At 43.5% G+C, this 27465-nt stretch overlaps 1 protein-coding gene across 2 annotated transcripts in view; it reads left to right on the top strand.

Annotated features, from left to right (window-relative positions):
- The window catches only part of Ap1ar (adaptor-related protein complex 1 associated regulatory protein), a 32529-nt gene extending 13764 nt beyond the window's left edge, over positions 1-18765 (top strand). The window contains 9 exon segments of one of the 2 annotated variants that reach the window (NM_001437972.1): positions 2782-2830; positions 3622-3648; positions 5376-5401; positions 9278-9374; positions 10735-10833; positions 12803-12858; positions 13492-13565; positions 13753-13881; positions 17038-18765. In NM_001437972.1, coding sequence (NP_001424901.1) covers positions 2782-2830; positions 3622-3648; positions 5376-5401; positions 9278-9374; positions 10735-10833; positions 12803-12858; positions 13492-13565; positions 13753-13881; positions 17038-17300 — 820 coding nt within the window. In that variant the 3' untranslated portion in view covers positions 17301-18765. 2 annotated transcript variants of the gene reach the window in all.
- The last annotated feature ends 8700 nt before the right edge of the window (positions 18766-27465 follow it).

Raw genomic sequence — 27465 nt, 5'->3', positions numbered from 1 at the left:
TGTCCAGTCAGAGTCAGGCAGGAATGTGGTTGTTCTCACTGTAACCAGTTGTGGCTAGAGAGGCCAGAGACGGTTGACTTAAGTCATGTAACCTGATGTAAGAGCAGTGCAGTGCTTACTCTGGTCTTGACTGTTCTGTGGAGCTTCGGATGCTCTGTATTATCTTAGTATTGCTGAACTTTCTCTCGTCATTTACTCCTAGCACTCAGCAGGCCTGAACAGGAACAGTTTAGTCTGTCAAATTGTTGAATGGTTACATGTAGAGAAACACTGGAATACCAGAAGCAGGAATCCTACTGTCAGAACACAGTTCTTCTAGAATGTTCAGCTCATTTCTGGTTTTGCTTGAAAAGCCAAGGAGTAGAGACCCCGTGTGGCTAGAGGATAAAAGATACTGTATTTATATCGGAATATTCCAGTAGCTTTTTTTTTTTTTTCTCTTTTCTTTTTTTTCAGAGCTGGGGACTGAACCCAGGGCCTTGCACTTGCTAGGCAAGTGCTCTACCACTGAGCTAAATCCCCAACCCCTTCCATTAGCTTTTTAAAAAGACAATATAAAATCTTCTACTTTTTACCAATAATCTGGAAAAGGGAAGGCACAAAGCCATGTATCATGTTGGTCTGTTTGATCAAACTACCCCAGGAATACAGATTAAAGCAGGAGAAAGGGCTGACCTTGGCACTCTTTAACTCATGGGGGACATATGCCATCACATCAGGGCCGCCAAGCTCTCGGCTGCTCTTCTTCTCTTTATTCTGTTCAGGATGCTGGTGCCTGGGATGGTTCCTTTATACAGTTTGACCCAATCCAGAGTTCCTTGGGAAGGGAATCCCAAAAAGTTGTCTAGATTAGGTTAGTCTGTGAGTGTGCTTGTGAGAGGTGTCCTTAATCGTGATAAGATGGAAAGACCCGCACTGATGGTGGGCACCTGCATTTCATGGCCAGGCCCTGGGAAGGAGGAGGAGAAGGAGAAAGCACTAGTGTACACAACTCGGTGCTGTCTGCTTTCCCTGGGTGTGGTGTGACTAGTGGCTTCCGGTTCTCCAGCTTGTCTCCTCCGCAGTGATGGACTGGAACCTGGAACAGAGCAAACGCACTGCTCTCCGTTAGTGGCTTCTGTATGGGTGTCTCATCACAGCAACAGGAAATGACTAAAACAAGCTCCTGCCATTCTTTAGGGAGACGCTGCCACAGGCTCCAAGTGCTTCTAAACCCAGTCAGTGGACAGTGAAGATCAGCTGTCACATCTGTCAGATTACTTCTTTGATGTTTTTTTTTTTTTGTTTTTTGTTTTTGTTTTTTTTTTTGGTTCTTTTTTCCGGAGCTGGGGACTGAACCCAGGGTCTTGCGCTTCCTAGGCAAGCGCTCTGCCACTGAGCTAAATCCCCAACCCCTTCTTTGATGTTTTTATTTGTCAGTTGCAATGCTTCATTTTCTTACTAACTCTCTCAGCCACCTCCATGCAAAAGTACAGAGCATCAGACCTGACCCCAGAGATCTCGTTATTCAAAGAGGTCTTTTCTGTCTAGTACAGCTGACAGTCGAACTATAAGGCGTAGTGGTTCCTATGTGAGGCTCTTCCCTTTGTTCATTTTGGCACCATAGTGGGAACTGCTCGTGAGTGAGAGTCTTAAAGATGCCTAGTTCTCTCTCAGTAGCACCAGAATTTGAGTTGGCCGTGTCTGAGATGAACTTGAATTGCAGTAGAGCATATATTGTTGGTGCAGACGTGACAAGGAAGGTGCTCGTTTAACTGATCTAAGTGTCAGAGAGACGTACAGAAATAAACTGCCAAAGTAAAAGGAAAGGTTTGCCCTACCCCACGCCTTCGAAAAGTTAATCTAGTGGGCCTGTATGAACTCTTTCCTTCTTTCATTTGTGAAGGCATAAGAAAGGAGCATAAAGCCTTCATAGACTACGTGGCCCATTATCGAGAGGCCTGGCGACATAGGCAAAGCTGGGTTAGGCTCACAGCAGCCCTCCCGCCTCAGCCTTTAAGCCATGGTGTTATAAGCAGAAGCTGCTGTGGCTACTGTGGCTGCTGCTCGTCACACACTGGCCTGTGTTGTCCTTTCAGAGTTGTGAGGTTTCACATAGGTTTAAAGTGTAAGGGACATAGTCGTTGTATATAATTTAGTATGGCCTTTTGTGTGCTTTTAAAGGGATTTCTGGTTTTTTGACGTGTTAGTTAAAATAATAATGGATTTCATTGATATTTTCATACAGTGCATGTGATTTGATTATATTTACCTCCATTTTTAACAAGATATTTTACTTATATAATAAAATGAACTAAAATTAAAATCGCTATATTCTGTTCTATGTAATATTTGTATAAATTAACTTACTATTACAGTCTAAGTAAACATTAGTGTCAATAAAAAGATTGGTTAGTTAGCTAAACTTAGGATGAAGTTTAAAAATCTAAACTATTGTAACCGCGCGAATGCCCCTAACCTCCCCTATATAAACCCCCGAGTTTGGAAGCTCGGGGTCGATTCCTCTGTCTCCTGTGTAAGATACGTGTCGACCCGGGATCCCGCTAAGACCCGGGATCTCGTTAATAAAGCTACCTCTTGCTGTTACATCAAAAAAAAAAAAAAAAACCTAAACTATTTATATATATAGTCTTAGGTAAATTTGGTTTGTTTTTAGAAATACAAAGTGCTCTATATTAGAAAATTTACAGTTGTGTGTTGTAGGAATATGTTTATGCCATAATTTTAATTCAGTTTTAGACTTAGTTGTGATTTTTTAACATCTTATCTTTTTCTTCCTAGATCAAAGTATTTTAGAACATGCCCAAGAGGAGAGCACTTGACCATAGAGGTGAGTCCTTGAGTGTTGGGTGGGATCCGAAATACCAGAATTCTGTTTTACACATATGAGACTTTTGCCTGCACTGTGCTCCATTCATTATGTGCGTACAGTGCCCCCTGAGACCAGGAAAGGATGACAGTTTCCTAGCAAGTTACAGGCTTTTGTGAGCCACCATATAGGTGCTGGGAACCGAACCTGGGTCCTCTACAAGAGTCACAAATGTTCCGAACTGCAGGGCCATCGTTCCAGCTCCTTGTTGTTATTTTAAGATACTAGAGAAGGATTTAGACCTACGTTTAGTATGGACTAAGTATGAAAAACTAACTGTGTATTTGAATGTTGTTGATTGCTTTTTGAGGCATGCCTCGTGAGTGGTAGAGGTTAGACTCTGGCTGACATCCCCATCCCTCTCATTTGACCCTTTATTTTAAGGCAATGTCTCACAAGGCCATACAGGCTGGCCCAGAACTCACTCTGTCTCCAAGGCTGGCCTTCAGCTTTGCATCTCCCTGCCTCCCCCTTCAGAGTAGCTGAGATCACAGGTCTGAACCATTAGGCATGGCTCAGTATTGTAGATTCTGATAGACAGAAATAATTTTTTATATATGCATGCTTGGGTTGGCCATTTTGCTGACTGGAATATATGACATGTGCTGATCATAAAAGGCACTCAACTTCTTAGGTTCCCTCATAAATATAAAGTTGTATTATTTTAAGGCTAAAAAGAGTGATGTTTCTCGTGAACAGTGTCTACTAGACAAATATCATCCCTCCTAATGGTTGTCTTTCTGTCTTTTCAGTTTGAGAATCTTGTGGAGAGCGATGAGGTAAGTGTCTGCCTCAGTTTTCGTTCTTACTGGTTGTTGAATTCGTTGGACACTTTTTGTTTTGCTTTTCACTCCTCATCCATTCTGCAACAAAAAGACCTTCTAAAAGCAAAGATTTGCATCATCCAGGAGGAGTCCAGAGACCTGTCCAGCCTTTATTTTCCGAGTGAAGCAACACCTGCCTTCCATGGCCGCCTTCCTTCCCTTCCCAGCAGTCACTTCCATCTCCTTCTCACAAATGAGGCTTCTTTCAGGGTCATACTTCACCCCAGCAGTATCCTTCTCAGAACAGCCTGAGGCTTGCTTCATGTTTCCCTTTCAGTGGTTGGCTCCGGGCTTTTTGTTAGTCCGTACCTTGCTGACCAGCCTCTGCTGTGCCCTGCTCACGATGATCAGGTTACACCCCATCCTCTTCTGTGATGCCACTTCCGACCTGAGTGTGGACCATCTAGAATTAGATTCTTACTGCCAACTTAGTAATGTATTTTAGCTGATAGACATTTGTAGTGTAAACATATAAGAAATACTCATAAGCCCAAATTAGTCTTAAAAGAAACTGAACCTGTTAATTTCTTTTTCTTCCTTTTAGATGTATTTCTTAGTTCTATTCACTGCATAGATTTGCTACACATATGCCGTGTGTGTGGTAGATCTCTGCAGCCGGAGTCACAGGCAACTGGGAACCACATTGTGTGGGTGCTGGGAACTAACCTCAGATCCCTCTGCAGGAGCAGTACTGGTCATGAGCACTGAACTGTTTCACCAGCCCCAGTTCATTCTGTAACTGTAATGGTTCAGAGTCCCCATGAGTGCTGTGCAATCCCTCCTCCTAGCGAAACTAAGAGATGGATCCCTGAAACCTTGGTCACAGCATCTTCATGCCTGAGAATTCATAGGTTTAGTTCATATTTTTCTATAGGCAACTGTTCTTAGCATAGACTGCTGAGTGTGAGCTCACTGTCAACATGCTTTATCTACCCCACATCTTCTCTGTACAAGACAGTTCATGCCTTCCTGTGCTTAGGAACAGCAGAAAGCAGTTACAGGCCATATTTGGGGTGTTTTGTTTTATTCTAAGGCAGAATCTCCATGGCTCGGGAATAATTTTAAACAGTGAAACCACAGAGCACAAGCAGCAATGGCGAAGGCTCCTCATTTGGCCTGAGAAGTGTAGCAGAGGGCACAGTGGTGCCTGTTGTGCCTTAGCTAGGACCACAGTCCTGGGCCAACTCTTCAGTTATGTGCTCTTCTGCATGTTTTCAAGTGGCTAGGAAGTCTAAGGTACTGACTTCCAGGGGAGGGCTGCAAAATCCCTTCACCAGGCCTATACATTTTAAACCCTTCAACAGGCCTGTACGTTTTAAAGCTTTGGAATCTGAATAACAAAGGTCAGCCACAAATGTGGAAGACACAGTGAGTGTGTTGTCTTTTGTGTCCTAACTGTGAGGGTTCATTCGCTACATAACACATGTCTATTTAAAAAAAAAAAGTTAAGAAATAGCCAACAAATGTTTTTTCTGTAGTGGCATTTTGCCTTTGGAAATAGTGAAGTTTTTTTTTTTTTTGTTTGTTTGTTTGTTTTAAATCCTTTTAATAATGAGATTTGCTTATTGTGACAGAAATAGGTAAGTAAAAAGTATTTTTGATTTAATGAAAATTGCTTTGGCTTGCCTTAAGTAGTGAGTTCACCTAGTGAAAATTCTTTTACTTGTTTAATTTTTGTGCAGGGGGAGAGCCCAGGAAGCAGCCATAGGTAAGGTTTATCAAAACAACAAAATGTGTAAGTGTTGTGTGACAAAACTTCCTGGGGAGATGCAACACACACATCTGCTCACTCCCACGACAGACCAAAGTATGGACTCCACCAAAGTCAATGAGTTTTATTGGGGTTACTTACAGGATTATGGGTGAGGGGTTACATACAGGAGCAGAAATGACTCAAAGACAGCAAAACCACTCTAGCTAGGTAACAGCTCACAAAGCTGGGAATCTGGAGTACACTGCACAGCCTGCAGGTAGCTCAAAGGGTTGGATCGTGTCCTCAGGTGCCTCAGGTGGTTCATACCGCCTGTAGGCAGCTCATCTGGTGTCAGAGTCTTCTTTGCATAAGACTTATCTAAGAATGACGCTTAGTTTTTTCTTACTCTGGCAGAGAGGGGCCTGGTGAATCTGGTCAGTTTCAGGGACTTGCTGAAGTTATTTTGACTTGTTTACCTTTTTATTTAAGGAGCTTCTCCTCAGAATGGATTAGAACTTTTAAACAACACATGTGAGCTCTTCAGAGTCTTATCACAGTCTTCAAGATACTGAGTATTTTATGATTTAGAAACAAAATTTTCTCATTACATAAAAGTAAGACAAATAATGCGTTTCCCCAAACAATATTTTGAATAGTAAAAAAAGATGTATATTAATTTCTCAGATTTTTTTTCTTTTGGACTTAGGTTATGAATCATTTAGTTTTCTTAAAGCCTCTTAACATTGATAACTATTTCTTTTTATATTTATTTTACCCCCTTTTTCTTCTTTTTGACATTCTAAAACATTCTTCTAATTAAAAAACTTTTACAACTTCAGAAGTAACTAAAACCTTGGAAATATAATTTATTTACATAACTTTTTATCTGCTATTAAAATTGCATAGACTGCTTGAAAAAGAAGCATCTTGCCTTGAACTCAAAAGAAAGTTCCTGGGCTGAAGCGATGGCTCAGAAGTCAAGAGCACTGACTGATTACTATTCCAGATGACCCAGATTTGGTTTTCAGCAGCCATGGCGTTTACAATCGTCTGTAACTCCAGTTCTAGGGAACCTAAAACTATCTCTGGCCTCCCTAGGCGCTAGGTGAGCAAATGGTGCACAGAACGTTCTAGTGTCAGTGTAGGTGTCTCCTCTTTGTTATTTTTGCCCTTGCATTTTCTTAGTTTAGCAAACCTTTGTTGGGCAGCTGTCCGTGTGCCAGGCACTGGGTTACATATTGGACTTTGAACAATCAAGTGTGAACCTGTTGTGACAATGCAGGTCTGTAATGGCAGCCCTGGGGCCACAGGATCAGTGACGTAGACGTACGACAGACAGACAGACACACGCGGAGGAATGTCTGGGCTGCGTCCACCCTTAAACAGGAAGACGACAAGGCTGAGCGGTCAGATGCTTGCCTAGCACGTGCACAGCCCTGGTTAGTCCAGGCTTCAGTGCTCTCACTCTCCCCATCCCCCACCTCCACCTCTCCCCGTGTGTGTGTGTGTGTGTGTGTGTGTGTGTGTGTGTGTGTGTGTGTGAGAGAGAGAGAGAGAGAGAGAGAGAGAGAGAGAGAGAGAGAGAGACCAGAAGAAAGTATATTTTACTGAAAGATCCTGGCGATTACATTTCAATATTTCAATATTAGGTAGCAATTAAAACAGCTGTTATAGAACATACTAATAAACCTAGAGAATCCCTGTGACCCAAATGTGTATGGGGAGCTGTGTCCAAAAGGACTTTTTTTAAATAAATGATAACTGGGTTGATCTCTAAAGAACTAGTTAACAAGTATTGTTCAGGCAGAGAGACCTTCACAGGTAGTCAAAAAGTGTCCATACAGAGTGAGAGAATCGCTTAGAAGGGAGCTCTGCCCTTCTAACAGAAGCCCTCCTTCTAAGAGGAGACCATAAATAAGGACAGAAATGTATGCCTTGCTTTCAGTGAAGGTTCTGAAAAGACAATAAAAGACACAAAGTTCCACCCCTAACCAAGAAGCTGTTTGCAGTTGATACCTGCTGGGAAGGGGAGAATCAGCTTTCCCTGGAGTGTGGCTGTTGGGTATCAGCCACACTCCAGTACAGGCGCCAGGCCAAGCCCAGGAGTAATTGACCAACACAAAACACTCTCTGCCTTCTTTTTTTTTTTTTTTTAAGCTTTTTCTTTTCTCTTTTGCCGATTTTCTTTTCTCTTTCTTTTTTCTTGTTTTCTTTTTTTGTTCTTGTTTTTTTTTTGTTTGTTTATTGGTTTTCTATTTTAGCAGGGGAGGAGAGAAAGGACATTAAATTGAATGGAGAGGGTCAGGAAGGCATTGAGGGAGGGAAAGAATATGTTTACAATTATATTGTATGAAAAATGTGTAAGTAAGCATTAGGTAAGCGCTTAATAAACTCTAGGGTGTCTGTGTTGCTGTACTGTGCTTCGTTTTGAGACATAGTTGCCTAGAGGTGGGATCCTGATATATGTAACTCGGCCTGGCCTCAAGAGTTCCTGTGTAGTTTAGCCTGGGGTGAGCTTTAGATCTTTCTGAATGCTGGCATTACTAGCCTGTTGCTGTGCCCAGAGGTAACTAGCTCCGTGCTAGGGCACTTATCTAGTAGGCACCAAGTCAGGGTCGGGTCAGTGCGTCGGTCGCATACCTGGATTGCGGGATGATAGAGCAGGGTTCTCGGAGCATAGGGAAGAATGGTGGGAATTAAATAGGCACACAGGAAAGGGACTTTGAGAATGGTTGAAAAGTGATAGAGGCAGAGAACCAGAGAACTTAGGAAGGCAAAGGAGAAATGAGAAGGTCCAGACACAGGCCGGGTTAGAGGGGACGCTCAGGAACGTGAGTCAGAAGGATCCAAGTTGTTTGATGTGTTTAGCAGCATAGAAGCCGCTGGTCACCAGAGTTACTGGGGTGACGGCAGCTGGTGTCTGCAGGGACCGAAGGAGTGAGCTGAAACAGGGCATGGAGACAGGAAGCAGGCTGGGTAGAACGGTGCTGGACCGCCTGCAGTAAGTCCCAGCTACCGCATGCTTGTCTTAATCCGGGTCCATCTCATTTCCCTCCCATGTCATCTCTGTGCTTACGTGGAGGAGCTGCACGGGGTAAGCACCGAGGTACAGGCCGTGGACGTGAGGGAATCTCGAGATAGTGATGGCCTCAGGTAGGTCATCTTTAGAAGGGAAGCAGGAATACAATGAATTTAAGCACTGAAGTGGAAATGAAATGAGGCTGCCCTTAAGAATAAAGAGCTTGAATAAGAAACTTAAAGTTACAGAGTAGTTAGTGTAGGTGGTCACCTTGTGTAAGTTAAAAGACTTGCTGGAGGCTGAGGGCCAAATTGTTGCTGCCTTTTTTCTAGCAGAAGGGGCTTAGAGTGGATGAGCAGAGTGACCGGTGTAATGTAGGAATGTGGGAAGGTGTGTAGAGAGAAGGAAATTCAGACCTGATATGAGAACGTCCTTTCCTAAGTGGAAGCCAGGAGATTGCTGTCTTTATTGGCTAGTATGGGGAAGGATGCAGGGCCCAGGGAGCCCTGGATCATTGGAAGGATTAGTTCTGACTGTGAGCACTGAGAAGAGAGTAGAGCATACTGAGGCTACACTCTGGTGAGGTGTTGGGGGTGGGGGGAGGGTAGCCGAGGACAGCTGTGGCGCAGAGCTGTGCAGAGTCTGTAAAGGGAAGCACACCACCTCACTGACAGAAGGGTTTTTGTGTTGCAGCTTATAGTTTCACCTAACAGTTGAAGCTGTGTTCTGTTGCTTTTATATATATATGTTTAACAGTAAAATTTCAGCATTCTCTGGCTTTTGGAGTGTTTTATTTGGACTAAGGTTCATCAGAAGGGTTCTTGTTTTGTTTTTTCCTGTTCCTTCCCTCCCTCCCTCCCTGTTTTCTCTAGGCCACTTACTGAGGAAGAAATCGTTGACTTACAAGAGAGGCATTATGACTCTATTGCTGAGAAGCAGAAAGACGTGGATAGGAAAATCCAGAGGGAGGTAAGTGGCCTGCCCTTACCTCATGAAACACATGTTGTGACCCTGTCATAGTAAGAGCTCATGTGATGTCACATGACAAATCTAGAGGACTCTTAAATGCAGTTCTCAATTCACTAGTAGACGTGTCAAGCAAGAACAAGTACTTTTCTGGGTCAGCCTAAATCAACTGCTGTTTCATGATGAGCTGTGTTTTAAGTTTTCGTGTCTTGGGTTTGTGTGTTCTCAGTGAGTCAAGTACCTGAGCAGTCATAATGTGTACGTAAGTTTATGGAGGTGGCCTGTAATCACGGCCTCAATATCACTGAGTTAAAGACAGTCAGTTTATGTCACTCCACATTGAAAAGCCATCTTCAAGCTGGGCATGGTGGTATGTGCCTATAATTCACAGCCCTCGAGAGGCACAGGCAGGAGCGTGTGAGTTTGAGGCTAGTCTGTGGAGCATAGCCTCAAGGACAGCCCAAACTATATAGGGAGGCCCTGATGCGGTATAAAGGTGCTGGGTTCAGTCTGACTACCAAAAGGAATTGTTTAAAGTAAAAATAAAAAACAGAATGTTTACTACCATCTATGACTCACGAATGTGTTAATCTAATCTACACATTATAGCTGACAGTACTCGAAAGAAAAAGGGGGTTAGAGCTTGATTTAAAATGCAATTTTAATATAAGGTTAACAGATTTAAAGTGCAGTAACTTATCACTAGGATTTTGTGTATGCCATTATGAATGGTAAGAATTTAAATCATGGGGCTGGAGAGATGGCTCAGTGGTTAAGAGCACTGACTGCTCTTCCAGAGGTCCTGAGTTCAATTCTCAGCAACCACATGGTGGTTCACAACCATCTGTAATGGATTCTGATGCCCTCTCCTGGTGTGGCTGAAGACAGCTACAGTGTACTCATATAAATAAAATAAATAAATCTTAAAAAAAAAAAAGAATTTAAATCAGAGAGCAGTTTTGACTAACGAATACTAATAAAATTGAGAAATGTGTATAGATGTCTATTAAGTGGAAAGACAGGAATCTGGGAAAAGCAGAGATGTGATTGACCTTGGATTCAAGACTTTTCGATATGTGAGTGCCAAAGCCATTGCTGTCAGGGTGACGAGTATTAACATGATGCCTGAAAATGAAAGTCAGTGCGTTTTCTACAGAATGCAGTGATGGCTTACATATCCTCTTGGGTATTTTATAAAGGAATTTGAAATGAGCAGCTACAAACATACCAATTTCCATATGTTTCGTAGATATCAATTATTTTCAATGATTTATGTTTTGTTTTATAATTAGAATAGCTGGTTTTCAGAGCAGCTAGACAGGTTCTGGTTTCTGTTAATCCTTATCATTTTGTTCATGCACAGTTAGCCTTACAAGAGGAGAAGTTAAGACTAGAAGAAGAAGCTTTATACGCTGCCCAGCGTGAAGCAGCCAGGGCAGCAAGGCAGCGAAAGCTCCTGGAGGTGAGGGGGCAGCCCCAGCGCACACCAGGGTTCCTTCTCTCCTTGTCCCCTCTGACAGCTCCACTTGGGACTTCTTCCTACAGTCAGTGCTCCTTGTTTAGTAGAGGCTGTACTTATGCGTATATTCTTTGGAATCCCAAAGGCAGATTAACCTTTCTTTCTCTTCGAGAACCTGTGCTTGATGCTCTCTGTGTAAGTTTAGCTTCAGGTTAGCAGCAGCTGATTGTTCTCAGTTCAGATTCTTTTGGGGAAAGTGCTGTGTTTAGAGGACAAATATTTTGAAATTAGCCATCAATATAAATTCTCAAGTATTTTAGTGTATGTTCATGAAGACTTTTAAAAACAGTTTCTTAAATGGTAAGACTCTTATTCTTAATATAAGACACGCTATATGCTTTATGGCTCACTAGGGGTATTGTCTGATTCTCAATTTCTTACGTGTTTGAGACATTAAGTGTTAGTCTAGAAATCTTTAGTATGTTATCAGGGAAGACAGCTTTACCATCTCTTACATGACATGGGAACAGCATTTTCACATACTTGACAACTAACAGTAACAGAGTTTTATAGAACTAGGTGTCAGAAACATTAATGGGAAGGAAGGGTCTTAGTTTAAAATATACAGCAGTCTTAGGAGAAGGCGGCATTTGAGTCCCCTGCCTCAGAGGTAAGGAGGCTGAAAGGAGGCTCTTCCTGCTGACACAGGAGAGCCAGAGTTCAGGCGCAGTGGTGCTTAGCCATAATTTCCTGTGGATTTGCCGCCAGTGTGCAGTGGTCCAGTGTTCAATAGGATAAAACCCGAAACTCAGATGACCTGGAAAATCCTGTCTTTGTGATTTCTATATAAACTATTTCCTTCTCTCTCTCTGAGGGGTGGGTTTCAGCAGATGCTTTATGGGGAAGTGCCTTTTTATAGTACATCCTAAGTAGTGGAAAACTTTACAGTTGACTGTCACTTTCTATGAAACAAATTGTTGCTCTTAATATAGACATTCTTTTTTACAATAATAAATTTCCTCTCTGCCATGTCTTTGGTTAAAGCAATGGTTCTCAGCCTATGGACCGAATCACCTTTGGTGATCAAATGACCCTCTCATAGGGGTCTCACATCAGATATCCTGCATATCAGACATTTACATACATAACAGTAGCAAAATTACAGTTATGAAGTAGCAATGAAAATAATTTTATGATTGGCGTCACCATAACATGAGGAACAGTATAAAGGGTCACAGTCTTAAGAAGGTTGAGAGCCACTGGATTAAAGCACCCCATTTGATGTGTCAGTTTGGGTAATCTAGGTCCTCTGTGTTCTTGTTCCCATGACTAAATGTTTGCTTTGGGGATGCATCATTTGCATATCATACATGCATCATCCATGGGCTCAACTATACAGACAGATGCTGGCTGGTTCATTGCTTGTCATAGCAACTGGGTCTGCTAAGGCAGCACGATAGCCATCTATAATCAGATGGAGAAGCAAAATTAGCACTCATGCCAGGAATACACAGCCACCTTCAGAGCACAACTTGGACGGCTCTGTAGAATCCTGTGCTGAGTCCCCAAACCAAACCATTGCCATTAAAGTACCTGAGTCAGATCAGCGTTCAGATCCTTAGATTACTCCTTTCTCCAGCAGAGAGGACTGCAGTGTGACCTAGCAGTTGCCCTACCTGCCTTATTCATGACGTCAGTAGCGAGATGTTAGGGCAGCATCTGTCTACATCCACTTCACAACTGAATATTCTCAGCACTAGAACATCACACACTGGTAGGCTGAGAAAAGTCCTGTCCTTAAATAAGAGGATGTAGATGATGAAGTAATGATGAAGGGAAATTATTTCAGTGGAATAACACTAACTTTCTGTTTTTAGAAACTGGGCACAGAAGGATGTTGACATTGCATGGGTATTTTTTAAGAGAGTAACTTGACATCAAAATGATTTTGTATTGCATTATGTTCCCAAAGCAAGAAAAGCAGAGAATTGCCCAGCGCTATCATCCCAGCAGTGGAGACTGTCAAAGGTAAAGAACATCGCGCCTTCCCGCCTCTGTCTGTGGCCACAGACACTGTCGGTCTCACAATGTTTGTAAATGTAGTCACCTCAAGGCCCTGGGTTCAATCACACATGTAAATGTAGACACATGCACACATGTGTACACACACACACACACACACACACACACACACATATATACACACTTATACATATAATATGTGTGTGTATACACTCATGTATACATATATACACTGTCTCAGGATACTGAGAGCCGTGGGTTTTTTAAGCTATAAGTGATCATTTATTCAAATTGACTTTGGTACCATTGTCTGAGTGATCGCATCATCCTGTAGGAAGGGATGTGGTAACTGGGTTCCTGCGGGTAAGGTGGCAATAATCTTAGTTAATGAAGACGGTGCTTGCTGGTATGGGGTCATCGCACAGCTCAGCTCTGAGACTGCCTTCACAATTTGTCAGTCTGTTTTCAGTTTCATGGTAGCATTAATAAATTAAGACCCATTTTCACCAGAATATTCTGATTGCACAACAATTACAACTTTGAGGAGTAAACTTCAAGCCAGAAACCCCATCACTGACATAGGTATTCATTCTGTTAAATCTATTACTAATGCATTTTTAAAATTCACTTTTATTACAGTGTAGGACCAGAAGACGACTTTGAAGCTTCCTTAAGAAATATAAAGTCACAGTATGAAGTTTTTCGAAGTAGTAGTAAGTTTTTAATATATTCTCTAAACATTTCCAGTTCACTTTTTACCACATTAAGAACTATATTTCTGGGCATTTGGAAGAACAATACTATTTAGAGAGACAACTGTTTCCTTAAAAAGAGAAAAAGAAAATGACTGTTGTGGTCAGAGCCAAGGCGACATTTCAGTTCACTTGATGTGTGTTCCAGGACTCTCATCTGATGCCACAGTGTTGACACCAAATACGGAAAGCAGCTGTGACCTAATGACCAAAACCAAATCAACCAGTGGGAATGACGACAGCACCTCCTTAGACCTGGAGTGGGAAGATGAAGAAGGTACGTTACTCAGTTTCCCTGCAGAGTCACGAGCTTGCGTTAGTCCAAATGTTTTCTGCCTTGTGTTCATAGTATTTAAATTGACTATATACAAGCCCATGAAAATTCATAATCAGATTTTTTTTATGGAGTCTTACTAGCCTTAGGTGTCCAGGAACCTGCTCTGTAGACCAGGCTAGCCTCAAACTCACAGAGATCCACCTACCTCTGTCTCCTGGGTACTGCAGTTAAAGGCATGAGCTTTAATAACCTGGCCGATGGTTATTGTTTCTTATGGTTAGAGAGAGGGAAGAAGAGAGAGAGAAAGAGAGAGAGAGAGAGAGAGAGAGAGAGTGTGTGTGTGTGTGTGTGTGTGTGTGTGTGTGTGTGTGTGTGTGCGCGTGTGTGCGCACACCTTACGACATTCATACCACAAGTGTGGAGGTCACAGACCAACTACGGGAGCAATTGGTTCTCCTTCCACGATATGGGGCCTAGGGATTAAATCAGACCTCCCTCTGGACAGCAAGCACCTTTACCACCTCAGACATTATACAACCATGGCTTAATTCATTAACAGTTCTAATCGCATAATCAGTTGTTTAGAAAATGACTTTAAACTGCTCAAGAGGAGACAGAATCCTTCAAGTGGAAAACTTCATGCGTTAGGTTAGAAAAACATTTTTAAAATTAGTATTTGCTTTCTTAATTCCAAAAAACATAAAAATGTAAGTAATTTTTAAGTAAGTCAGCTAATGTGTGATTCACTGTAAATGAACAGTTTAGCTCTTCAGGCATTTATAGACCGGAACCTGTTGTTTGGATAATGTTTGAATTTTAGCTGCTTGGTGTTCTGAGCTCTAACGCTTGCATAGCTATGTAATCTATCATGCAATGGTTTTCATCCCCAAGAGGCAGGAATAAAGAGTAATTTTTCATGTTTTATATAATGTTCATGCATTACTAACCTGTATTTGGCTAGGGACAGTGATGTAGCTCAAAGGGAGAGTGTTTGCCTACCGTGTGCAGAGACCTGGGTTTGCTCTTCAATACATGAGAAAGAAACAATAAAGAAAACTATTTGAGGGAAATGAAAATGGTTGGCATTAAATATATAAAACACCCAGTACAGGGCATGGCACACACACATCCTCAGAATTGTAGCCAAAATATTGACTTGTTTCCAACACCACTGCATGTTAAAAGTACACAATGTAAGAAAGACCTGGAGTACAGAACTGAGGGAGCCAGCAAGCTGTGCACAGTTCATAGGATGCTGCGATGAAATGGATCCTAGATATCCTGTAAGCATGCTCATTTGTTTTGTCAATTAAAAGACGGGCAGGGAACGTGAACAGCTCCGTTTATGATGGGCTCCGTTAGCTCGTGAGATCTTCCTGGTGTCTCCTTCCCTAGTCCTGCAGTTACCTTGGTGTAGGTTTGGTTCCCAGTCTCCTGTTCGTTTGTACTTACTCTGTCATGTACATGTGCTCGTCATAGTCATAGATAAGACTGTCCTGGTCATCACGCAGCTCATTAGCAAAGTCGTTCTACTAGAGTGGGCGGAAGAAAGAATCCCCGGAAAACCTTTTTGGTTGATACACAATTGCAGCTTCCTTTAGAGAAATTTCAGTCCAAGGAAACAGGTCCATTCTATTCTATACAAACACATAGGCATGTGACTTCTCAGCCCACAATATCTGTGTGTATATGTGTGTGTGTGTGTGTGTGTGTGCGCGCGCGCGCGCGCGCGTGCATATCATGTGTGTATTGCATGCATGTGGAGGCGGGGTCTGCCTCAAGTGCTCTGGCGCTGTCTGTCTTGTCTCTGGGAACTGGCTCACTGCTTATGCTAGCTGGCTGTCAGAGCTGGCTGTCAGAGCTGGCTGTCAGAGCGCCTTGTCTCTGCTCTTGAGCTCTCCGATTACACTTGCAGGCTCACTAGGCCTGCATGGCTGCTGACGTTCTCCTATTTGTCTGGCAAACAGGTCACCAGCTGAGCCATCCATTCCCCCAATCCTGCTCATTTTTTTTATGAGTATGCCCTCATCTAGTATAACAACTTACTTTATTGAGTTGAGTCTTTGTAATTTTTTTGGGAGTAACAGGCAACAGTGGTAGAGATAGAATACTCCTTTTCCTTCCTTTCCTGTGAGATCTGATTCTTTAAGGTCAGAAAATAAAGTCGATTGTGTCCCCTATTCCCTATAACCTCTGCCCATCCTAGATTTTAGTTCTTTTACCAATGTCAATTTGTATTTAGAAATTTAGAAGTCACTGTCCTTTGTCCCCTCCGTCTACTTCAAGATTTTTGAGACTCATGTTACTAACAATTTATACTAAATCTAGAACCGTGAAACATCTGTACTCTATTGTAGTAGAGATCCAAGCCATCACAAGAACACAGACTTTGGGGCCAGACTAGGTAAATTAAAATCCTGCCTTGGTTAGCCCGTGAGCCTGAGACTGGCCCAGCCCACAGGGAGCCCTGGGGTTCAGGCTCTGCTTCATAGCTGTGACGTGGCTGACACGCACCTCTCGGCTGCAGTTTCTTTCACTGTAAACGGAGCGGATGATAGTGCTGTACGCAGCCTCACAGGGCTGGCCAGCGTACTGGACGTAAGTGCAACGTGGCAGGGACCTGGGAGTTCCTGGAAAAGCCCTTGTCATCTCTGTAGTTTGGTCTTCGCCTTTCCCCAGGAAATGCAGCAGCCATCTGCTGGGAAAGGACCTGGGCAGACACCAAATGGCCTTATGAGACCTGTAGCAGTGAACTCTGGTCTCCGTTGTGTTTCATTTGAGGGCCTTCAGAAGTTTTTTCTTATCAGGAAATCAGTGTCGCAAGTTTTTGTTTGTTTTCTCAACGGTGTGATATGTGGAGATCACACCTCAGGTTTTTTCCCTTAAGCCTCACTCACAGGACAGGCGCCATGGGATAATTTACAAAGCAAACCTGAGAGTCAAACAAGAGCAGTCATATTATTAAGCTGGCACTTTGTTTGTCTGTTTTTCCAGGCAGGTTTGGACAGCCTGGAACTCTCTTTGTAGACCAGGCTGACCTCAGACTTACAGACCCACCTACCTCTGCCTCCTGAGTGCTGGGATCAAAGTCAGAAACCCTGGCTTAGCTGGCATTCAGTCTTACTGGGCTTTCTTTCAATGTTCTTACAATGGCAGGAATGAATAGGATGCTGCCCATGAGAGAGCGCTCCAAGACAGAGGAAGACATCCTGCGGGCAGCGCTGAAGTGCAGCAGCAAGAAGGGCAGCAACCCCACGTCCGCCTCCGATGACTCCAACGGGCTGGAGTGGGAGAACGACTTTGTCAGTGCCGAGATGGACGACAATGGCAATTCTGAGTACGCGGGGTTTGTGAATCCTGTGTTGGAACTGTCGGAGTCCGCCATCAAGCAGTCTGATACAGATCAGCAGATCCGGTAGGGTGAAGCTGTGACCTTACTCACCAAATGTTAACAATCAGCTAGAATGTACAGGTGGCACGCCAGGGCTCTTTGTGAGGGCAGCAAAATACCACGTGACAGATGCTTGTTTTCCTGGAGGGACAGCTGAGTGCTCCAGTTGGTGTGAGCGCAGCATCTGCCTTCTGCGTCCCAGGACTGACTCAGTGATTCTGACATATCAAACACTCATGCCTTTCTGTTCACCCCGTCAAGTTCTGCATCTTAAGTCTGCATTCGTTTTCCTCTGACCGCTTTACTCAGCCTATCTTCCTATAACAATCTAAAAGTGTTTTTGTTAGTTCAGCATATGTACAGGCAGCATGAGGAGGTGGGGGGATCCCAGGAAGGCAGACCCTTCCAGCAGAGGCTCCTTTGGTTGCTTTTACTCTTCTTATCTTGTAGACAGCAGGAATTGGAGATGACCCAAGCATACTGATGTGCGGGCACACACGCGCACACACACACACACACACACACACACACACACACACACACACACATCCTAAGCCCTGCTTCACTCAATCTGGTGACAGGATTAAAGATGCTTCCAGAGTTTGGACACTTTGAGTTGGTAATAATGAAAACTAATACATAAAAATATATATTTAAAATTTTTACTTCCTTTCACATGCCATTATATTGGCTTTAAATTGAGATTTTAAGTTTTCACTTTCATTTTTTAAAAATTCTATATTTCCAGTGAGTGATCTTTGAAAGATTTTTACACAGAACATATTCTGTGAGTGATTTAAGAAGACATTAAAATACGGGTATTTCAAAGTATATAACCTCCTTTCTGATATGAAAGGTCCCATTGTATTACCCTTTCCTTCGCCTTGTAGTGCAAGGCGCTGTGTGGGATGGAACTAAAATGGCGGCGTATTAAAGACCCATGTCTGAATCTGTAGAGAAGGCCAGGGCTGGGAAGTGTTTCCTAACTGCGTTCCTTGCTTTGGCTGAGGACTGAGTGTCACTTTGGGAAGCACACGGCATTCTGTCTCCCTTGCTGTTTTCCTCTCCTCAGCAGCGATGGTGCATGCTTTCAGCAGTACAGGGCGGTCAGGTAGAAATAGTCAAGTTCTTGCTGTGCGTGAAAACTTATGTGGCCCTTTCAATATTTGAACTGCTATACGATGACATCTATAATTTTGTCATTTTTAAATCTCATACAAATAAATATACTTTGATATGTAAATATGCATTAGGTTATGCTATTATTTATATCTATCTTAAGATTTAAATTGTAGGTGTGTCATGGAAATAATTTAAAGGCACTCTGTTCACATTGCCTGTGTTCATGCTTTCTAAGGTTTATATTACATCAGATGTATATTTTTGGTTTGGCATAAGCTACTGTTGTAATTTTCTTGGCTTTTTGTTCATAAAGAATTTTCTGAAGGAATGGTAACCTTTCAAGGATTGTGAATAAACATTTTTACAATTAATCGTATTTGCCTATCATTGCTTCGTAATGGGGCAGGCAGTGTGACTCTTGGTGTTAAGTATTTCCTTAAATCAGCTGTGAAGGTAAGAAAACATAAAGATTTGCTTTAATTGGGGTGGGGGATGCATTCCTGCTAGCCGTTCTCTGAAGCAGGTAGGGACTGGGAGGTACTAGGAGAGCCGGCATCGAGCGCCTGCTTCGGTGTGTCAATGGCACCTCAGCGTTTCGTCCCATCTGGAGACCTAACATCGTTCTTTCTCCCTCAGACTGCATGAACACTGTGTCCTTTGTCTTGTTTGGATCTTGTTCACTGTAGACCTGCATAAGGGTGATAGGCTGTCTTGAAATCTCCTGTGCCAATGAAATTAGACTAGAGCTCTGCAGTTTCGCCTAAGGCAGATCCCTAGAACAAGGGCAAAAAGCAGTCAGTCATAGTCTTTGCCAAAAGATCACAGGACTGTCTCTAGCCCAGCTGCTGCCTCTGATGCTTCTGGAACTGGAGCCACCACAGCCCCCAGTGCTCTCAGCACTACTCTGTCTTCCAAGCTCCTGCCTAGATGGCCCAGCTCAACAGCATTCACTTTCCTAATCCATGTTCCTCCAAAAGGCAGTGTGGTCAGGCCTGCCGCAGCACCAACTTCTGTCGTAATTATTTTTCTGTTGCTGTGAAGAGACACCATGACCAAGACAATGTACACAAGAAAAGGTATATCAGGGGTTCATGTACCACAGAGAACTCCCATCTCATTCACACGTGAGGCAGACAGCACTATGACATGGCATGGGCTCTTGAAACTTCAAAGCTACCCCTAGTGACACAGCTCTTCTAACAAGGGTACACATCCCAATCCTTCCAAACAGTTATACCAACTGGGGGGCCAGATACTCAAACATAGGAGCCCGTGGAGGCCATTCTCATTCCAACCACCACAAACATATACGTTAAAAAAAAAAAAAAAATCACAGGCCAGTTACACAGAGTGATAGGGCCAGGTAACAAGTCCAGGCTTTCCCCAGGTCAGGAGGCTTCTTTTCTTGGGAGACGTATGTTCTGGGTGTTAATGGAGCAGGTGGGAGAGCCTAGCAGAGCATGTCGTAGGCAATGAAGAGAAGATGTCCTAGGATCTTGAGGCAGGGAAAGAAATGTTTTGAGAAGAAAAAGACTGAGGAACCGAAATGTCAGGGGTGAGGGAAAGCCTTGTAGGAGATGATTTTAGGGGGGGTGTTAGGTGCAGTTCATGGAGGCTTTACAGGCGGTGGTTAAGAGCAAAAGACGAAACAAATCTTTTGACGTGGAAGAGAATGCTCCTGACATTTTTGTTGGAAGCTTGGACCAAATAAGGATCAGATTTGCATTTCTGAAAGTTGGCCGGGCCATTAAAGAGGGCTCAGATCATAAGAGAGCAAACAGATGCATACTGATCTCAGTGGGTGGGGTGGGCTTAAGTCCACGGTAGCTGTGGAGTCAGAGCAGTTTAGAGGGGAATCACAAGGGTTTCCTGTTGATTTGAATACAGGGATAAAAACAAGGGCTGAATCAGATACTCCACCCCATGTGTATGTTCCACACAGGCAGGACTCAGCACTGAAGCAGATCTTGGCCGAAAGCCTTGGTATCTCTCCTGGGATGTGGGAAAGTGGTCATTCAGTCCTTAGAGGAACTGTCAGACCGTACATCACTTGCCTCTCTGCTGGGAGGCCGTCCTCATCCAATGCCATCACTGTAGTGAAGCACAGAACTGACGTCACTCCATGCAGATACAGAGACAATCTATGTCTTCATGGCCGCAGCTCAGTGACCTCAATAGCATAAACACAGGTGACTCTCTATGATTCTGCTTCTGTGACCTGACATTTGGCCTCCTTGGTTCAGTGACACCTTACGAGCATCCCTGAGAATGACTTCAAACTCTGATTGCTTTGCTCTGGGCAAATAATAAGTGCCTGGGTTTGTTTCCCTTCTGGATAAACCTGTGGTTATTGGACAGACAGCCTTCTGCAGCTCCACCTGACAATAGCATTGTGCTTCTGACTGACGTCATCAGAGCAGTGGGAAGAACAGATTTGGTGACGTGAACATTTTTGTTTTCCACAGAGTATCAAAAAGTGTTTACATGTGTCTGCCACTCAAGAGGTGTGGCTCTACGTTTGAGGATTCTTGGTAGATATATATTTGACTCGTTGCTGCCATTAAATACCATAACAAAAACAACTTGAGGGCCAAAGGGTTTATTCGGGCTCATAGTCAGGTATGCAGTCCATAGCAAGGACGTCTTGGCTACAGAGGTTTGAGGCAGATGGATACATTTTCCCCCAGTCAGGAAGCAGAGAATGACTAAGACTTATCCTCAGCTCGAGTTGTCCGGTCTATGCAGTCCGAGACCCCATCCCCTCAAAGAGTACCACAGGCAAGGTATGGATCCCTACCCTACCTAGGTGATCCCTCGTGGGTGTGCCCCAAGGCCTGTCTCCTTGGCAATTCTAGATCCTGTCAAATTGGCATTAACCATAACAGTAAGTGGGTGGTTTTAAGTCAAAGTAGATGAGTTCCCAGGGAAGTACAGGCAGAGAAGCCAGCCCAGCTTCTCTTGGGGCGTGTGTGGGGTGGGTGGTAAAAGTCACCTAGAGATGCACATAGAGAATGAGAGTGGGTCACTGCCATCAAATGCTTCGTAAAGGGGATGGGCGACCTTAGGGAGCAGCAAGACTGATGGATGATGTATGTTAGACAAATGAAGGGGGAGGTGAAAAAGAAAGACAGGTCAGCATAGATATTTCCAAAGTTTTCCTCTCAGAGAAGTGGGGTGCTGGAGGGGCATAAGAGGTTATGTGAGGGATCTTACAGAAGATTCTTTACCCCTAAAATGATATAATTTGAAATTGTACCCCCTTTTTTTCAGAAATTGGATGAATGTCTTCTATCATAGTTTATTAGCAAGTATCTAATAAGATACTATATTGAGGACTGGAGAGATGGCTCAAGGGTTAAGACACTGGCTGCTTTCCCAGAGAACCCAGATTCAATTCCCAGCACCCGCATGGCAGCTCGCAATTGTCTGCAACTCCAGTTCTAAGGAATCCGACACCCTCATGTAGACAAACATGCAGGCAAAACATCACTGCACATGAAAAATAAATTGTTTAAAAATTTAAAAGATATTGGATACAATATTTCCCTATCTATATTTACTATCTCCTATTAGTAATTTGATTGTAGAGAGGAAAAAATGGAATTCTGTGAAAGAAACAGCTTCACCAAAATGATATTTAATATCCTTAAAAAAAAACTTTAAAGGAGACACGAGATGGAATTTGAAAATTATTGTGATGAGCTCTTTGTTAAAATTACACATTTATCTGAAGACCCTTCCCCTGACACGTAGACATAATAACATTTATGGTAAATTAATTCCCTAGGAAAACAGCATCCACCCAGTTCTGAGGGTACTACAAGCCTGAGTGGCTGATTAGAACTGAATAACTGGGAGAGTTGAAATGTTGCAGAGTTAAGTCACCGTTGTATTCTTTGTCATCCCTTTGAAAGCCTCCATTATCCACAGTCCTGCCTCACCTACCATTCTTAGGGCCGTCAGAACCTTTGAAATATATTCTTAGCAGAATAGTTTTACCAGAATAAATTAGTTTTATCCCCCTACCTACTAAACCCACCAATGTATTTATTCTTTGATTTAAAAAAAATCTCATGAACCCACATCTATGGAACATCTTTTAGGGCAATCCTGGATATGGTTATTCAAATTTGGCCCAGGAATAAACTTAATCTCTTCCTCCCTTTTAGTTCCATGGAGGTGAGAGCTGTTTTAAGACAGAGAACATTAGATACAAGGCCCAGTTGCTTGGTGCTACTCCTTACATAACATGGGGCACGGTGAAGAGGGACTGGACACCACACCCCAGCTGAGCTTCACAGAGGTCCTGTGTGGGAGGCACTGCCTTAATCCTTAGTTTCAAAAAACGAAAATAGTGTCAGGATACATGGGAAATGCAGATAAACCCTGGCGGTATGATTCATAGTCCACACTGAATGTCATGCTTCCTCTAGAAACTGGGTCAACATTGTTGGTGAGGGCTTGGGAAGCTTGGGGTTTGTTTTATTGACTTAGTGGGGATTTAAAACTCGTTTTAAAATAGCCCAGTGATGTTTTTGTACAAGACTATCGTCTGTGAATAATCCCTGGGTAGAAACTGCCTGCAAAAACTTAAATGACTCTAGAGTTGAGAATGTTGTAGATCCAGAAACTAATTACAATTTATCTTAGGCTTTTTTTTTTTTTTTAGCTCACTACATAATGATTCTTTGCTCCCCTCTACATTAAAACCTAAAACCCTGGGTACAGTTAAAACCTTTTGGAGTCTATTAACAACACCCTAATTTCCCACCAACCAAAAAGTTAAAAGTCATCGAATCACAGCTGAGGCTTAAGGCGAGGTTTTCCACAGTGCTACAGTGGCCCACTCAATGTTTACACCAGTGTATTTGAAAAGCACCTTGATTTATGACTTTTCTTATTCTATTTCTATAAAAACTTCTTCCAGGTCAATGCTTGGAATTTGGGATAATCTAAATCTGTGTTTCCAGGCTATGGCCATTCATACTTGGCTCGAGAATAAAACTATCTTCTATCCTGTTTGAATTATGATGTCTCTCTCTCTCTCTCTCTCTCTCTCTCTCTCTCTCTCTCTCTCTCTCTGTGTGTGTGTGTGTGTGTGTGTGTGTGTGTGTGTGTGTGTGTGTGTGTGTGTGTACTTCTGAGTGAAACTGCTCTCATTTGTACCTTCCTACAAAAGATCACAAAAGATCATCCCAGCCAGATTTGTTGACTGGGGACTTCTTCATTGGAGGAAGGGCTGGGGAGGGTCTTGGGACCCTCACCCAAATGTCCACCCCTTTCTCCTAGCCAGTTTTGTGCAATGCTCTCAGTGCCCTTGGCTTCAGGGAGAGCTAGAGTGCATAAACAGAGAAGGAGAGGGAGCAGGGTATCCATCTACATGGCCATAGGGGAGTCTATAGAGGAGCCTATGGAAATAGAATCCATGCTAGGTTGAGCAGACCTTCCTTGCAGTGTGGCTCCTTCAATGCTACCCATGCTCCTGCCTGTAACCTCTCACCCACTGTCCTATCTGTAAGCATGACAAGCGCAGGGCCTCCCAGAATGAACTCCGATGGGAACACACCTTGCTTTGGGGTTGGACTTCAGGAGGAGGGGTAAATGCTGTCTTCCTCAGGGAAGGAATTTGAGAGGCAGGCATCATTAAAAGGCCTAAGGTGGGTTCCATTGTCACAGTTTACAACCGTCTAACCTCAGTTTTCTGTGTTACCACAATTTTGTCCTTGGAGCAATGAAATCATTGATGCTGGCCACAAGGCCCAAATACTCGTCTCCAATTCCTTAGTGGCCTTCCATCCAGAAGAAAATGGACCCAGCAACAGAGCTCCCCCATTTGCTATTTGCTTCCCCATAGCTCCTGATCTTAAACCTAGTACTTGACAGGTGAGTTGCAGGCAAATATTTTCCTGTAGACAGACTAGCAGAGTGATGAGTAACTGGATTCTGGAGCAACTCAGACCAGCTAGAAGCTCACTGAATCCCAACCACACTTTCCACAGCTCTCTCCTTAGTCACCACTTGCAATGGTGACTGATGGTCCCAATCACAGTCCACACCTATTTCATTCCCAAGTAACAATCAAGGAAGTAGATGAAGTCTAAGTAGAAGAAACAATGGAACCACTAGATACCATAGAGACAGCTGCCACTCAAACTGTCAACAGTATCTCTCGACAGTAAGGTTATGGTTAGTTTTCTGTAACAGGTAGATAATATCTACATATGTAAATTACTTTGTAAAGTCCAGCTTGTGGGGAGCACACCCCCCTGCTACACCCACTGAAACAAAGACCTTCACTCATGTTAGAGCAGCTGCCTGACGGTCAAGGCACATTTCTAGAAGAGGAATTTTTTAGAAGATGGTTGTAGAAGTTGTATGTGGAAAGACTTAGCTGACTCTCAAGAGCTGGCCTCTGACCTCCACCCCTCATGTGTAACTTTTCACACACATAAATACATCTGATTTTTAAAAAAAAGTTTTAACTTTTAACCAGGTCCTGGAGAGGTGAGTCAGCAGTTAAGAGGACCTTGACTACTGTTTTTGCGGAAGACCCAAGATTGGTTCCAAACACTCATACTCGGAAGCTCACAGCTTCTTCTAACTCTAGCATGACGTACCCACACACCCACAATTTTTTGAAAAATAAAAGTTTTAAAGCTCATATGCCATGTGAGTTCGCTTTCCCCCACAGGACTGCATGGCCAGGTCATGAATGCCAGTGGCTGTAACAATGGATGCTAAAACAACATGTTACAAGTTGGCACACCCCTTGGAAAGCTTGATACCCACTCCCCAGGGCAGAGTCCCCTAGGACCTGTGTTGAAATGTTCACCTAGCTCCTCGGTCTGGGGCATCAAACACCACTTTTCTTCTGTCCTTGTCTCCCCTCTGCAGTGAAGATTTAGCTGTAGTTGTTAGGAAATGCTCCCCCCCTCTAAATGGTCACCCCATTTCCGGCACTGGGTCGGGTGGGGGGTGGGGAGAGGGAGCTGTTTTACAACGTGATTGTGTTACCTTCGAAGAGTTGGTTGGAGGAGGGTTGAGCATCAATCAAGCTTATTCTTTCCAAGACCTGAACCAGGAAGTTCAGATTCTCTGAGTGATGAATGCGTGAAAATCTTGGGAGTTGTGGTGATCACGTGCAGCGGTGTGGGTGGAGAATGGGGCCAACACTCATCTAGGAATGAGCCTGGGTGATGTGATCTCACTTGATCTCACTGCGAGCCTGAAGCGTTCCTTCCTATTGTTCTATGAGACCCTTGAGTTTCCCTGCTAATAATCCCCCACTGTGCTTGAATAGCTCAGAAGAGATTTGTCATTTGTAATCAGAAACACTCTCATACACCTCTCGCACTCCTAGGCAGCCTTTGCCCCAGACGGTCCACCCTGTAAGCACTTCTAACAAGCTAGGCGATTTAGTTGGCAAATTTGCCTCAGAAAGGAAGTTATAATCCTAACAGAGAGTAGTGTCATGGAGGCCATTGATTGACAGAGACAAGGATGGCAGTGCATCGGTTGGTGGGGTCCAATGAGAAAGGCCCTCATAGACTGGTATGTTTGAGGGTCTGGTTCCCAGTTGGTGGACTGTTTAGGAAGGATTAGGGGGTGTTATCTTGTTGGAGGAGGTACATCACTGGGTTGGGGGAGGCTTTGAGGTTTCAAAAACCCAAGCCAGTCCTAGTCTCCTCTCCCCTTTCAGCCTTTGGACGAGGATGTGAACTTCCAGCCGCTTCAGCGCCATGCCTGCTTGCTTGCCGTCCCACTATGATGGTCATGGATTCACCCTCTAAAACTGTAAGCAAGCTCCCCAATTAAATGTTTCCTTTTATAAGTAGCCTTGATCATGATGTCTCTCCACAGTGATAGAATAATTAGGATAATAATCTTATGTTAAGAGGGAGTGTGTTTGTTTTCTCTTTGTTGCTGTAACAAATTGCTCTAATTTGCGACAAAGACGTAGAAATGTAACATTCTGCAGACAGAAGTCAACAGCAGGTGTCACCGGGCTAAAGAGTCCTTGGGATTTCGATTCTTGCTGAGGTTTCCATGCCTTTTCCAGCATGTAGATGTCTATGCATTTTTCTGGCTCTAAGATGTTGCCACTTTCCTTGGTTCATGGCCTCCTTTCCTCCCAAGTGCAAAGCCCATACCAGTCGGCCAAGTCTGTGTCACACTGCAACCTTCCGGTAACATTGTTTTCCCCTCCTGCTTTTAAGGACCTTGTTATTACCTGAGTCTGGGATGATCCAGGATGATCTCTTTAACTTGAGATCATCAAATGAACAATCTTAATTCTATCTGCAGCTTTCATTTGTCCCTGCTCCGTTATGACATACCCACAGGTTCTGGTAGGTGGCACGTGGACACCTGGACATCTGCTGCATGAAAGGTACAGGCAGGAAGGAGTTTGCCATGCTTTGGAGAGAGGATGGAGAGAGGAGAACCAGGCAAGAGGAGCAGTGGGCTGGGGCTGTTCTTATAGGCAGTAGTCAGAGACGATTAGCAGGGACTAGATTCAACTGACCAACTAAAGTTAGGACAGGCCGGAGGAGTAGAGCTAAGAGTAATGAGAAGGCCACGCTTTTCCAGCTGGGAGATAGTAGCACCGGAAACTGTGCCAAGAAGACATGTTGAACACGAACAACTCTGTCTTATCTTCTATTTGCTGATTCAAGGGAAGCTGGAGGGAGTTGGTAGTGCGGTCTGATTCCCAGAGCATAGACAGGGTAGCAAAAAGCTACACCCAACAGCTTACCACAGGGGTCAAGAGGAAAACGAGGCAAGAAATGAAGTAGTCACCTGAGCACTTAGCACAGAGACACAAAGTGGCACGCATAGTGACAATCCCTAGGCTGGGGCAGCAGCTGATGTCTTATTTTATAGGTTGGGGGTGATTGACTGGTGATTTGTAGCAAGAGGCAAACTGCAGATAACATTCGCATGGCACCAGGCTGAAAAGGTTACTAGAAATAGTTTCAAAGGGTTGGTGCAGAAATATAGTTACATTAAGCTGGGCACAGCATTCAGGGGACTGAGGTATGAGGATCAGGAGTTCAAAGCCTGCCTGAATT

Source organism: Rattus norvegicus, chromosome 2, assembly GCF_021556685.1.
Source record: "Rattus norvegicus strain SHRSP/BbbUtx chromosome 2, alternate assembly SHRSP_T2T, whole genome shotgun sequence".
Taxonomy (NCBI): domain Eukaryota; kingdom Metazoa; phylum Chordata; class Mammalia; order Rodentia; family Muridae; genus Rattus; species Rattus norvegicus.
This window is presented reverse-complemented; position numbering and strand designations above follow the sequence as displayed.